The 15,698-nt window shown below is 38.0% G+C and overlaps 1 protein-coding gene across 2 annotated transcripts in view; it reads right to left on the bottom strand.

Annotated features, from left to right (window-relative positions):
- ARMC1 (armadillo repeat containing 1) overlaps positions 1–14,889 on the bottom strand; it is a 32,906-nt gene extending 18,017 nt beyond the window's left edge. Inside the window, exons 1-3 of one of the 2 annotated variants that reach the window (XM_056331466.1) lie at positions 14,725–14,889; positions 12,280–12,483; positions 8,069–8,160 (exon numbers count right to left, since the gene is read on the bottom strand). In XM_056331466.1, coding sequence (XP_056187441.1) covers positions 8,069–8,160; positions 12,280–12,471 — 284 coding nt within the window. In that variant the 5' untranslated portion in view covers positions 12,472–12,483; positions 14,725–14,889. The remainder of the gene's footprint in view (positions 1–8,068; positions 8,161–12,279; positions 12,484–14,724) is intronic. The other variant, XM_056331467.1, reaches the window with a different exon arrangement.
- Between the last annotated feature and the right edge of the window lie 809 nt (positions 14,890–15,698).

Below are 15,698 nucleotides of genomic sequence, written 5' to 3'. Positions count from 1 at the left end.
AAATCTGCAGGAAAAAACAGGAAGTAAAAACACATTAAGCTTATACTGCTTTCTAAAATACCTAACTCCCTGCTCCAGCCAATTTCTAAATGAAGAAGAATGTGACTAAGACATAGAGCACACAGAAGGTTCTCTTAGATACGTATTTTTATTAAAGTTCCTTTATACTTCACACAGTTCCTGCCCCGGGTATTTCAAAGTTCTTTTTTCATTCTATAATACTCTTCACAACATTCCTTGCCTACAGTGAGAAGCTGCTAATTTATTTTCTAACTTCCCAACTGATTTCTTCACATTTAAATACAAAGCACTTAGCCATTATGATTGTGCCCCTGTCTCTGCCAGAAAAAGCAACACCAGAATAATGCTTATTCACTCAGTAACAGGTACTGAAAATACTTTTCCATGTTTAGGAACCTATGATTTGGTAACACAGCTTTTCAGATATTGTTATAAGTCACCATTGTAGAACTCAGGCACTTCAATGGTTAGTTAACAGGGCATTAAACTTGCTTAAGAATATGACGACAAGTAGTGCTAGTCATTGTAAACCAGCTGAAGGCCATGATTTTGCAGAACTTACAGGTAGTCTGTAGATCTTACATTACATAAATGACCAACCAAAACCACTGTGTTAATGGTTACTAACAAATAGTGAGATAACAATGTAATAGTTAAGTTGGAATTCACTAAAACCCGAGAAAACAAAACATTTAAATCTAAGGAAAGGGACAGAGAAACTGTTGAAATGCAAGTATTGTAACATCAGAGCTGTACCAAGCAAGCTGTGCATTAGCTGCAAGTCCTATGCAGAAGCCAGTAACACAAGTAGCTGGTCCGTTGTTTCACTGATGCATTGAACTAGTATACTAAAAGCTACTATATTGAACTAGTATTGTATTGAACTGGTATGCTAAGAAGTCTATGGATATATAGTATCTGAATTAAATTGAGACAGACATTAGATAATGAGAAGCCACACAACCAACAGTCCTGATGCAGATGCCAGATACCAAGTGGAACGTCGTAAGGTAAAAGTAGTAGCTTGGAGAGCAAAAAGTGAAAACAAACTGTATTCCTGAGCACAGTCAAAAACATTGTAATAGGAATTACACACAGATGACAGAACGAAAAAAATAACAGAAACACACAAAAGCCAAATCTAGAGGTTGACAACCACCTAAACTGCTGAGTACAGAATCAGTACTGATTGCGTAGAGCTCACTAAGCAAGTAAGTTGCATGCAAGAAGAAACAATGACTTTGTAATACCTCTGACTACAGAAAGGTCCCAAGATAAAAAACCCACAACCACCACCACAGAACATCAGAAGTACACTGAAAGAACATCAAGTACATCTTGTAGGGCACAGGGCAGAACTTCCATTTGGTCACACTTTCGTATTTTTCTCAGTGACCAATTCTACACTCATAAAACCAATAAGCCCAGCCTAAATTGCATCACTCACAATAAAGTTATATGACTACTAATTTCTATTTATCCCTGCAAAACATAAAACCACAGTAATATTTCAACATGTAAAATACTAGTTACATTTGAATTGTCAGCAGTCAGGTCTTGGACTGTTCTTACAAATGACATCCATCTTTCCAAGCCTTTAAACCTTATTTTCTTATCTTACAAAAGCCCTAAGATCCTCCCAGAAAGCCCATTATCATGATCAAAGTCCAGGTTAACACCAATACTGTAAAACTAGTATTTTACATGATCAATACTTTGTGTTTTATTTATTGTTACCATTTGTCCCTCTGCCTCATCTCTGTGTTGAGATCATGATTTCCTATATCCTCCATAATGCTAAATATACTACTGGAGTACTGAAAAACAAAAACATTTTCAAAAACAATCACTGAACTGTGAGAAAGTCTGAACTCTGGTTAGTTTGCCACAACCCAACAGCAAAAAGAGTAACAACTTTTACCGGGTATATGCCTTACTGACCTAGGTAGCCCACACCATTGAACCCACCCTGTCCCCTATCCCTCCATTCCTTCTGATATATATGATCTCCTCCAAATACCTGGAAGCTGTAAAACAGACAAAAGGAGCATTCAGCCACTTGGAACAAATAACATGGTATATTTAAACAGAACATACTGGCGTTTCCTACATTTCCTAATATTTCATTGGGAGGTTTTTGGGCAGAGGATGCTTTTTCAAAAATAACTTCAAAAACCCCCTGTTTCTGAAACTTAAGATTAACAAAATATACAATAAAAACACTGCTTAAAGAAACCAGGGGTGGGGGAGGGGGATATTAAGCCCTTTTGTTTAACAAGGCTGAATAAAGCAGCCTGCAGACTTCCTGCTGTGACCATCTATTATTAACAAGCCCATTGCTTCAGCACTGAATAGACTGGAGCCCCACAGCCCAAAGAGACATGCCAGGAACCAGCAGTGTAATTTTCTAGAAGCACTTACCTTCTAATAGACAAAATGTAACAAATGGGTAAAACAAGGAGGCTTGGGAAAATAACAGGAAAGGAAAGGCCAGGAAACTTAACATCGAACAGACAGAGAGATGTGTTTATTACTCTTGTTCCAGGCGATACACTGCAATTTACGAATAATTTCTAACACCAAAACTTTTGGAACCTCCTGCTCGCAGGAATATTTAAGACATAGGATAACCATGCTTTTTGTCAAAAACACAGCTTCTCAGTAGAGAAATACAAGTATGGTAGAGTACAAAAATAATCGTGCAACAGAATCATGCTTCCTATTACCCAACCTCAGCTATTTCAATTCTGATGCGTAAAAAAATGCCACATACCAAGGATTACTAAAATAACATTACTAAGCAATTGGGGTATAGAAAAATAAAATCTCTACAGTCTGTAAAAAGCTACTTCCTTCTCTTTTGCAGATCAGAATTTTAAGTATCCCAATCAATAGCATGAATGTATAAATGCAGTAGATGTGAAAAATATACAGAATTTTTTTAGGTGTGACTTCTCAAAGTATTACCTGTAAGACAGTTATGATATGGCAACATCCCCTTCATCATCAGATAGCCCTTTAAATATGTAGTTAGCTTTCTTGCTAATACATGGCCTTTGCCCTGTCTTCCTTCAACCATTCCTCCTTTCTCACAAAGGAGAAAAAGAAGTCCATAACAAAAATGGTAAAAGTAGATGCTACATCCCTATGATTTCAGGAAATACTACCTGAAATACTTGGCTTTTTTTTTGTCAGACATCATAAATTTAAACTTTGCTGTTTCAATGAATAATTAAATTTTCAAAAAGTATAGGTAATTAAGACTACCAAAAATTAAAATTGAGTAAGAAGTCAGCAATTATAGACTGCATGTATTTTACCAGATCTGCAAGGGACTCTAATTAAACACATATTAATTGCCCTAATCTTCTTAGGCAAGTAATAAATTGGAAGAGCTGATTAATGCACTGGATTTAGTTCAGCTTGTTAAATCTGACACCCTGGCAAAGGAAGACTATCTTGAAAAGCTCTTTTAGCTAAGTAATTGGAATTTTACTCTCAGTAATTTGCCGTTCCATAATAAGAGCTATTCAGTATATTGACTCTTCATCAGGTTTTTTTTTTTAAATACATGTTAGTTATATTTAAACAGTACCATTATGCTGCTCATAAAGATTATGAAAAATTATGAACTTTGACCTTTACTGTCCATCAAAAGTCACTTTCACTCTGAACACAAATTAGTATATTTCCTTGTAGGCTATAAATCCTAATTAATTTTAATTCTAGAAGCTGCTATTAACATTTTATAAAGTCCATACGGACACATTAAGTCCTCCATGTAATTCATAAAGCCAGCAACTAAACCAGTTTTCAGTATTAAATAACTGCTGATGGCTGCCAGAATACAATGAAACACCATTCTCACAACAGGCCTCAATTTCTCCTGTCCTTTTTACCTATTTACACAAACACATCTACACATATGCTTACAGGTACTCAGTCACCTGGCAAAGGAGTGAGACATTTTTGTGATAGCAATAAAGCAGTATCAAGCATTTAAAAAAAAAAAAAGTTGGGAAACCTGCAGGTAGAGATTTTAACTGATTTCTCTCCAACACAGTTACTACTCCTAGCTTATAACACGGAAAGATGCATCAAGCTTCACTTAAAAATAAGCAGATGTGAATTAACAAAAAAGAAACCTCCCCTGCTAAGGAAAAAACCAGCAAGTATAGAATAGGGCAAAAGAAACTTTTACATTTGAATAATGTTTTGAAGTATTCCATGCAATTTGAACAGCTTCTTGTATGTCCTAGAAAACGTGGAAATGTACAAAGCCTTTCACATGAAGTATCTCAGAAAGTCATACATGTTCCAAATCAAGTTCAGTCTGAAAAAAAATCCTAAATATATAAATATCTCACCGCCTTCAAATCTTTATTCTGTACTCCTCAGAACTGACATTTCAAATTTCTGCTCTAGAGGCTACAGGCTCTAGTCTCTACATCTAAAATCTGTTACTCTTCTGTTAACAAAAACTAGTGTTTATACATCTTGAAAAAAATCACTGTCACTGTGAACCTACAACCTATCCTTTGTTCCTTAGGTGAAACGTAGCAACAACTAAGGACTCATCCAAACATTCATTTAAAGCAGCAAAATTATTTTCATAAATGACCATAATGCTGCTTATAAGCAAACAGCAAAAAGGTGACTAGATAATACTAGGGGACTGGTAAGTCATGAAATGAGACATGAAGGTACCTCAAAGAGCTACAGTTAAACTTGAATGTCTCTCAAATATTTCCTACTCATTTTCCATGATGCAGTACAAAGTATAATTTACTGCTTATCACTGGATAAGCAGGTGGCACTCAATTTCAACTCTCATCCTCAGTAGTCTTATGAAGGAAACAGTACTTTACCTTCATGATAAGTATAAACAAGTACTATATTCTTCTTCCATTGGTTGCGTATTACTTGCAACAAAAAAGTTTTGGCTTGGGTCTGAGGCTCCCATGTACTATTAGAAGAAGTCCTAAGTAGCAAATCAACTCCAGCTATTTTCCAGTTGATGGCATCGACCATTTAAAGATCAGTTAAGACTAGTTAGCTGTAGGCAGGTCACAACAAGAAATCCCACACCTGAACTTGAGGTGTCTATTAGAGACCTTCAGGTCTTATAAAGAGACACTCACATGATGAGAAAAGCCCTCAAATTTCAGGATTTACATAACTGAAAGCAAAAGAGAATTGAATTCTAAACAAACTCTTGACTTCCTAAGCAGAATGTCAGCTCAGTGCAGATGGACATCAAGTCTGAAATGACATTCAGTTTGAGACTTGCGTGTACACGAGCTCCATTTCATTGCTTGAAAAGACGTAACACAGCTTTACCAGTGGCAGAATACAGCTTGTCATAATTCAGTACTGAACAGGGAAAGCCGCTGAATGTTATTTGGTTAAGTGAGAAGTCAAGGAAAGTAAACAATGAGAGTTACAAAATCCTTGATGAAAGGCAAAGATTCAGAACACAACATGTGCTGAACCTGTCAAAAGCAAAAAGCCAGTGACTAAAAGTTTGGTCCAGAAGATGATGGGTTCTGTCCTACTTGAAAGAACCGTGCAATAACTGGAAAACCAGAACATGGACAGAACGTCATATCTCTTTGTATGATTTGCTTGCATTTTTTATAAACACATCACCAAAAAAAAATCTTAACCCCAAATTAAATTGATATAAATAAGTAACCAAAAGAGATTAGATGAGCTAGATACACAGAATCTAGAAAGTGAACTGGAACACACAGCATGAAGTCATTAAGACCAAAGCATTTATTACTGTGTTTATTAATGGTTAGTTTCAGTTTAGAAGACTACAGTATCTTCTGGTAAGCTGAAATCACATTAAAAGCTAGAATCTGCATTTTGTAAAGCAAATCTGAAGGTGGAGACCTTGTTTTCTCTCCTACAGACCTTCTAACAAAAAAAAAAATACGATCCCAAAACCCTGGGGTTTTTTGTGAGAAACTTTTCCACCATCTTTCTTTATATTTCTGCAGGCAATACAAAACTTAGCTTCAGCATTTCCTGTCAACATTAAAGCCTAAAATCCTGACAAGTGCATGACAAAGTCTTGTGTCTGAAGATGCTATGTATTTAAATTTTCATGATATCACACTTTCCAAATGTTACAAGCATACAAATCAAATGCATGTTCTTACTCTTGCCAAAGAGCTTTCTAGAAAAAAAGAACACCTACAAGATTTCCAGTTCTTACTGACTGCTCTCTCCTTTTCTGCACATTTCTGAACTTCACATTCTTTTGGTCCTTGAAACTGAGGAGTAGAAAAAATGTTGTCGAAGAGATTTCCATAACATTCTTTAAACAAAAGTTTTAATTATGACTGTTTCCAGAGTAATATTTGTAAGCTGCAGAGACTGATAATGAACTATGATTCCCCTTTCAACAACTTAAGGATGTCTCTATGCTCTAAATAGACACATAATCTATACTAAAAGTAAGCCCTCCAGAAATACATGCTTCTGTTATTACCTAAATATTTCAGTTCCTACTGCTATTATAAAAGTACCAATCAAAGGCTTCTGTCTATTTTACTTTAATTATGCTTGTCCTTAAAAAAGGTGTATACTGTAAGACTTAATTCCATCTTTTCCCCATACATCCTATTAAAAACACCTATCATTTCAAAAAATTCTAATTACATTATTCAAAAAAATTGTGAATTATTATCTTCTGCATTCTAGTAATTTGGCTCAGCATCCAAATTAAGACATTTGTTTTAAATCCTTGTGTTTTGGGTAACTGCTGAATAATAAGATGATATTTGGGCATAATGCTAAATTTCATGTCAATACATAATGTTGCTAGTTTCAGCTTTAGAATTAATGTTTCTATATAACTGTAGAATTCAGTTTCAGAATTAATGAAGTACTTCAAGGAACACAGTTTTAATCTTTCTTAGATCACACAACATGTAGGATTGTGAACAGACCAGAATTTCCCCTCCAGTTCTTCAGGTTCACACCTTTAGATAAGCAGTGTCAGAAAGAGATATAACAAAGAAAGAAAGGAGGGGCTATGAGATAAAGGAACTACCAAAGCCTAGCCTTGTTTTTTTCTAAAAAAAACTTGTAACTTATACCACAAGTGATACATTAGAGATTCAACTAACATTATCAAAGATTCAAAAGCTTTCCATTTGAATCTTTAATATACAATTTTGCTTGTGTTTCATCCTTTTCTAAATATTTGTTTCAACCATTCATCTAAGATACATGCAGCAATATGACTTTTCGCCTCCCTCACAGTCTCTCACATCTGAAAAGTCCAGTTAACTAGAGCACTATCAAACTGTGTGTAAAATCACCACTTTTTGATAATGTGATGGCAAATTAATTTTTGCTATAGAAGACTAATCTTTGAAGGAGGTTAGGGTTGGGTTTTTTTGCTAATGATTCATCTTAGCTCATCATACTTTCTATTAATGATTAATCATATAAGATTATATATTATATTCTATATATTTTCTATTAATATTAATCATATAATTTCTATTGATAAGCACACGTGCATCTTCTTCAGGGTGCATACACCCACACAGCTTCCAGCATTCAAGACTCAACTGTCAGCAATCTTAACAAAATCCAACAGTCACAAATTTTAAGAGGCATAACCCAGCTGACATGGTCTACAAAGAAATTAGACCACTAGGAACCTCACTAACTTCAAGTCCACCTGCAAAATATTTCCTCCACACAGAACTGCAGATACATACCTTCAAAAATACATCAAAACGAACACACTACATATAAATTTCCCTTCCTGAAGGTGGGATTCAAAGAATAAATGTGGCAGATGCCAACCAATTTCATTAAATGCACTAGTACAAGGCAACCTTAAACAACGAGAACAATTGTAAAAGAAGCTAAAGGGAAGAGACAGTATTAATTATTAGTTAGGCAAATTACTTTCAAATGAAGATTTCTTGTAGACTACAGTCTATATAAACAGTCAGGGTTTTACTTTGCATCAGAATGTTATGTTTACACTGCTTTTGGATACAACCCATCATAAACTTACTTTTGTATTACATTCTGTAGGCTGAGCATCATACCCAATTCACTTTTCATCTTTTCTCTGTTGGCACGGCACTCTGCCAAATAGCGAAGAGCCTAAAAGAAAAGAGCACAGCAAATCAGCAGTAAGTCCACTACATTATCATTCATTTTTATTAGTGTACATCTGCAAAATATTCACAGTGTGAGTTCTAGTAAGAACATAAAGACTATTATCACCTACTGTGAACATTAAAAAATTGTTTTATTCTTATAAATGCACAGAAAGCATAGCATATCTAATCTATGAGAAAAAGTTGAGAGACTGGGTTTGACCAGCTAAGCGAGTCTAAGGGACAATCTAACAGCTGTTTACAACTACTCAAAAAGCCTTTACAAAGATTAAGCCAAACTTTCCTCTACAGCAGCAGGCAATGTAACCAGAGGGAGCAGCCACAAAATTATAGCTTGGGAAGTTCAAATCAGGTATTATGCAAGTTTTTTCACTCTGAAGGTAGTTCAACACTAGAACAGATGACCTAGTGGGACTGCACAATCAATGAGACAAAGCTACAACTGACCTGATTCAGTGCTGGTGATAGTCCCAATTCAAGCAGGAAGCTGAAGTGAATGACTTCCAGAAGTCCCTTCCAACAAACATTTAAGTGATCTGAGATCGAAAGTAATTTTTACATGCTATGCTTCTAGTTCCACCAATTCTATGGGCTCCCCCAGCACGAGAAAACTTACCACCACCAAGTTTCTACTGTCTGCAGAAAGAGGTCTACCACATTTATAAGCTTCTGAAGACCAACTGCAATATTCATCACTCCATGCAGGAATAAGGACACAAGCAGTGGAAAGCTGCTTAGGTTATTGTTGCCTAAACTGGGAATTTACACTTCCTTGTTGCCAAAGGTTTTCCTTATTTGACCTTCAAGGTAGACTCTTTGTATGGCTTAACAATGCTGACCCCAGTCAGCAACTGTGCATTTGCACAATCACCCTAACATAATATTCTTAAATAATACAGTTAAACTGTCAGTCCTGCTTTTCATGACACATCTCTCTACTGTTAGACCTGACAAAGTTTTCTTAGAAGGAACCTCCAAAGGGGTACTGTGCTGCGTCATGCTCTAATCAATGTCTTACTGATGTAGGTACAAGAACTGCACTTGCAAAATTCTGCAATACATAAATACAATAGTTTATAAAATAGGGTTTGTGATAGCAAGGTTTAGAAGTGTTTACAATTCTTCGTTCTTTAAATACAGTCATATAATAGCTATGCTGCTCAATAGCTCCTTTAAAAATAATATGCTCCTTAATTCCTTCAGAGACAGAGAATTTATTAATTATCTGAGGTTTTTTTTCTACATCATCTTCAGCACATTTGGTAAAATTCAAGACCATTTTATTGCCTTTTGAGAAAGTCCAGCTGCTGTCTGACATAAGAACTCTAAATGTAATTTTTGCTATTTCCTGATGTGGATCAGTAGTAATAATTGCTATTTATATAGGCTGTATATACATTTATTTTCTCACTTCTTGGCTATGGAAAAATACCTGAATGATAGCTCTGAATTACTAACTTTCATTAGTTAGGTGGAAAAAGTTTCTGATCTGTTCGGACAATTTAGTAAGGTTATAACATTGTTGGATGAAGAAAAACATGTTCTTTCAACAGCTAATTATTTGAGTCAAAATGTAGGCAGTCTCTTTCCATCTGTTACATACTCTACACACAAATGTGACCTCCATTAAAACAAAACCAAAGACAAAGTTATCAGAACAACTTAAGTGACCCGACTTTTCAGGTCTTAGTCCACCTGCAAAGGTCTACACTTTCTAAGAAGTACAATCATTTATGCTTATTAAATCACAGACTATTGAAGGCATAAGGAAGATTAGTATTACGGATTTTGGTTCAGCCTGTGTTCAGCAAAACACCTATGTTAGCTTTAAGGTCACACTGTAATTTCATGATAATCAATAGGACTATCTCCATATATATAAAAATACACTGTTGTCAATATTATTAACAAAAGACACCTTTGATGTTTTATAAGTGAAATGTTCATACAGTTTCTTAACGTGAGAGTTTTTTTTATTTTAGTCCAAACTTACGATTAAAAAAGTAGTATTGCCTGGGTTATTTCTGATTTTTTTTTTAATTTAAAATATTAAAAAATTTTCAGCATTTGAAGGGTACCATAAAGAATTCCTGGAATCAAAACTAAAAGAAAATTATAGAAAAACATACCACTTCTTGATCAGATAGAAGAAATTACTGAGCTGAAACTGTATATGGGGAAGAAAACATCCTCCATGAAAGATTCTAAAACATATTTTTAAAAGTTACATAGGGAACTATTGTGATGCATACAGATTATTTCCACTTTCAGCTATGGGAATCGCAGAACACAATAAGAGATTTAAAGTCAATGCTGTTCATCCTTCTATTATGTACAAACTTAATGGAAAATCATTGCATTTAATGATTCCCATTTAAATGGAAGCACCTTTTTGACCAATGGGATGGCTAGAAAAACAAAACAAGATGACCTTCCAGTATGGAAAAATACCAAAAGTGAAGACTAAAAAGTTATCAGCAAAGATATTAAAAGCTACAGAACCTAAGAGGTTTCAGAACTCATGAACACAGTGTCTGAGTAGCAGAACAAAAACACGTTTTCACAGTAAACAGACCTATTTGTGACTGCAGCCAGGATCCTGGAATATAGCATGGTCTCTAAATCCTGATTCTTAATCCACTCTAACTGCAGGTTATCACTAAATAGAACACAACTGTCTCCCATTCCCAGCCAACAAGATGCCCTTACACAACACAGCTTGAATAATATCTGAGGCTGTGGAACCACACTGCAAACTGTATTAGCCCTCATCATTCAGACAAAGTCAGTCCTTTTAACACAGTTAATTTTTGTAAAGATCACAGACCGATCACTGAATCTTGTGCAGGCAGTGAGAATACACAGCCGAAATGAGCAAAGAAAGGAAAATGAGTGAGACATCTAAACAAGATCCTTTTTTAAGAACGCAAGCTAAGGAAACTGCACTGGGAAGAAAACCAATGCAACATATTCTTAAGAACCATAAACTCAACTCAAAGTTCTTCCAGTGAAGAACATTATAGTCTAGCAAATGCTATGGCAAAGCTAACCTAAAAACCAATTAGCAGGACACAGGTCTCCTGAATTATGGGACCTCATTCCTTAAACCCAGAAGAGCATCAGACACACCAAAGTAATTCCAAGAAGTCCACTAATATCCACTATGAAAGTTAAACAAAAGAAAAATACATAATTATGGTATAGACAGGTCTTAATGGTATAGAGTATAACACGTGTGAAAGCCAGAGCTCTTTGTTCTTTAGTTTCACATTGTTCATAATTCAATAATGACAGGAAAATGGAAAAAACACCATCACATAAATTTCAGTAACTTAAAATCTTAGAGGAACTGAATTAGACTTAAAACAAAAATTTGTCTTTTGTTTGTCCTGCTTCTAAACAAGAAACATGCATTTTTTTAGTATTTAGATTTGGCATGAGAAGCACAGACTTGAGGATTTATGATTTAGAACAAGAAGAAACAGACAAACGCTGGAACAAGTTGTATTAGATACTAATAGATTTGGGGTTGGTTTTGGGGGTGTGTGGTTTGTTTTTTTTAAATACCATGAGGGCAGTCAAATGCTGGAACACAGTGCCAGAGAGGTTACGGAATCTCCATCCTTCAAGGTGCTCACAGATCAAGCAGATACAACCCTGAGCCATCACCTCAGCATGCTTAATTTGAGCATGGGACTGGACTACGTCACCTCTGGAGGTTGTTTCTAACCTTAATAATCCTAAAGGGGTTTTATTTTTGTTTTACAATATGAATGTGGAATCACTGTGTATATTTACCATGCTACATGACTTCATCTTAAGAAAGGGATTTAAGGGTGCTTAGCTCCCTCCACACAAAAAGCGACATAGCTGTATTAGGGGAAAAATGCAAAGTAAATTAATCTATTTCAAAAAACCAAAATTCCCCTGGAATAATCTGTCCTTGTTAAACAACTTCTGAAATACGTGGTTTTTTTAAAAAAGTATAACGAGTATCAATGTAACATAAAACCAGGTTTTGTTACATGTTTACTTGTTTAAAGACACATTAGCAAACTTACAAAACGTCCCACTGACATACAAATTTATCTCCAGCACTTACTAGTAAAGCTGAATGAACAACTGGAGGGTTGGGATGGTCCAAAAACAGAATAAGACCTGGCAGGCATCCTTGATCCTGAACAATGGCCCGTCTGTTCAATGGGTCAGCTGCTAGATCTCTGAGTTGGTTAACTACAGATAATGCGTCAGGCTCCTCACTCATAGTAGAATTCATTTTTTCTGCAGCATGCATACAAAGTACCTGCTGAAAAAAAATTAAAATCATTATTACTAATACCCCATTTATTATCAATTAAAAATAAGTAAGACAAAAGCACAAAGACACTGATCTGTTATAGCCACATAAGTATAAAAAACCAAGGACTAGGATTCACAGAATGTGGATCAAATTGATAAGGATGTGGATCTTGAAATTTGTAAACTGGAAATCTAAAATTCCTATTCAGAGAACAGGTAGGTTGGGTTAATGATATTTTTATTTGTTCCCTATAGATAATTTCAGACCGGTCAGCCTTTACAGGAGTGTATTTGTGTTGGGTTTTTACATTACTGACAAAATATTTCTGAGAAATCCATAGTTTTCTCACAAGGCACTAGAATTCTATAAACATTCTTCTGTATAAACATGTGTAAAATCAAAATACACATTTTCTGAGTACCTTTAGCAATAATCAGATTTGACACAAAAATGAACCAGAAAAGCCAGCGTAAGACTAACACTGCATCAAACACAGGGAACATGAAGTTTTAATCTGGACCTGTATGTCAAATAACTAGTGTAAGGCCATACTCATTTACTCATTCAAAGGCAAAAAGGGTTTTAGAGGCTGGGTTTTTGTTGGTGTGTTTGTGGGTTGTTTTTGGGGGGTTTTGGGGGTTTTGTTTTGTTTTTGGTTTTGGGGTTTTTTTTCACTAGCACCCTTCAGCAAAAAGAAAGCAGGTCACGCCTTGTTCAAGCCAAAGTCCAAGGCACCAGATCACTTTCAAAGGAGACACGTGTTAGCTTCAAAGTATCAGATTCCAGAGTTGTTTAACAAGGAATAACTACTTAATAGCCACAAAAAGCATACCTTTACTCAGAAAAAATACTACATCTTGGTAAAAAAACCTGGTTTCCTTCAAAAGGCTGATTATGTGCCTCTGAAACCATGAAATACTAACTGTGGTCCTGGCCCAGTTACCAACTCATGCAAGTAACTTTTCTTAAGGCACCAAAGTGTGAGCAAACACATAGTTAATTTGTGTTCCCTCACTTTTCCTCTGCATAAAAATAAAACAAATTAAATCCATAAGCTGTCACAGTCTTTCAACATCATTTCCCAAAACTATTCCACAAACATATTGTTTCCTTACTGAAGGCAAGCCTTTCAGCAACACAAAATAATCATACTCATCAAAAACAACAAACCACAAACACACATTTTGGCTGTGATAATTTCTCACATTTTCACATAGAATAAAATGCTGTTAATCTCCAAGTCACTGGTCCTTCCTTCAAGACAGAGCGCTAATGTTAAAAGTACATGCCAATGATTAGTCTCCAGGCTATTTTTCTTGACTATCACAAGCCAAAAGAGATCAACTGGGAAATAGAGCAGCTCAACCAATGAAAAATAATTTATATTTCCAAAACAGACAACTCTGGATAGGAAAAAAAAACGTAACTAACTTAATACTGCTTAACAGAGAAGTTAAATACTTTTCATAGGTGACAAAGGAACTTATTCAAAACTTAAAAATCAAGGCAGTTATAGAGTTGATGTTAACCAAAGTCTCTGACTTCCAGTTCTGCATCCTGAGCACCTGATCATTCCTACAACTCTCTCCATCCTGACATTTTGCCTTTTTTCTTTTAAGATCCCAAAAAAGCACTAAGCCAAATTTTACTCCCCTCCTACCCCACAAGGCCACTCATGTCCTCCCCAGACCCTTCTCATTCTCTCCTCAGCCACAACTGAATCCTTACCTTCTCTGTCACCTACAACAACCAATTTTATGCAAACTAGGACCTTAGGCAGCCTTTAACGTAAAAAACAATTAAGCTGTTTAAAAAGTTTTAAGAAGTTATCTAGAATTTGGGGGCCTAGCAGAGAAGTTAGCCAAGTACCGACTCCTTTCTCCTCCCTGTAGCTTTGAGATCACATTACGGCATCTCCCTGCTTCGGTCTCCCGTTCCACTCTACGCCCTCACCGGGGAGGCCCAGGAGGGGCACGGCCACAGCTTCACACCTCCGCTGTCACATTAAGCGTTCCCTAAGCGGCGGAGCTCACAACCCGGCTGCGACAAGGCCCCGGGGCTCAGTTCCTGGGCCCATCGCCCGACGGAGGCACAACCCTCCAGCGTCCGGGTGACGTGAGCTCCGGGATGCGGTTAGGGAGGGCAGGAGGGACCCCAGACGGCCTCGCCGCCCCCCTCTCACAGCCATCCCCCGCTTCCCCAGTTCCCGCCCCCCAGCGCGGCCTGTTCCCCTCCCCGGCACCGTACCGCCGCAAAAGACGTCCCCAGCCGAGCAGCTCAGCCCCGCGTCCCCATCGCCCGCGGGGGCGGCACGGCCTGCGGAGGGCAGCGGTAGGAGACCGGCAGCCGGGCCCGCCGCACACGCACCACCCGCCAGGGCCCGCTCTGACCCCGGCACCGTCCACCACCCCGCAACCCGATTGGCGGGGGCCGCCCGCGCTTCTCCGCCACTCGCGGCGCGCTTTGTTCCTGCCGAGGTACGATTGGCTGCCGGCGGCCGCCCCGCTGTGCACGCCGGGAGCTGCAGTTCGGGCCGGGCCGCAGGACCGCTACTGGGAGGGAGCGGCGGAGGGAACGTGGCCCCTTAGTCCTATTTATTTATAGTAACTTTTTTTCCCCGCCCCATAGATGGCCACCACCAGAACTTACTGCTCAAGTGAAGCGTATTGTAAAACAATATAGTGCGAAATACGCCTAATTCCGCATGGAGACCCAGCGCCTACGCCCGTTTTGAACCCCCACGCGGGTAGTCCCCGCCCCACGACGCCCAGACAATTAACATTTCTTTTAGCATAAGCACACCTTAACCCTATCCGAAGCTTTGGGTTCCTCCCCGCCCCAAGCGGCAAAGGCTTTCTCGTTTTCGCATTCCTCTGTTCCACTCACGGCAGTTGGTCTTTGAAACGTTCGAGTACAGCTTCCAGGAAAGTTTTTAAAATCTGAAATGCCGCCTCAATAATCCTTAAACCTAAATGCAGCACGGGGGAACTTCTGCGGTGCCCTTCGCCCCGGCACCGTCCCCCGGCTGTCCGGGCGTCCCCCGGCCGGCCCCACAGAACCGCCTCTCGCCTCGTGGGCGCGCCGCCACTCGCTGCCCTTCCTTGCCCGTTTGCGCGGGACACAGCCGGTGCTACCCACAGAGACAACGGCGGCACCGCCGCCGTACCCCCGCGGCCCAGTGCGCCATTAGTCGGCAGCAGCCACCTGCCACAGCCGTTAGC

The sequence above is a fragment of the Falco biarmicus genome, chromosome 3, assembly GCF_023638135.1.
Source record: "Falco biarmicus isolate bFalBia1 chromosome 3, bFalBia1.pri, whole genome shotgun sequence".
Classification (NCBI taxonomy): Eukaryota; Metazoa; Chordata; class Aves; order Falconiformes; family Falconidae; genus Falco; species Falco biarmicus.
The sequence above is the reverse complement of the archived record's forward strand: the minus strand, read 5'-3'. Positions and strand labels throughout refer to the sequence as shown.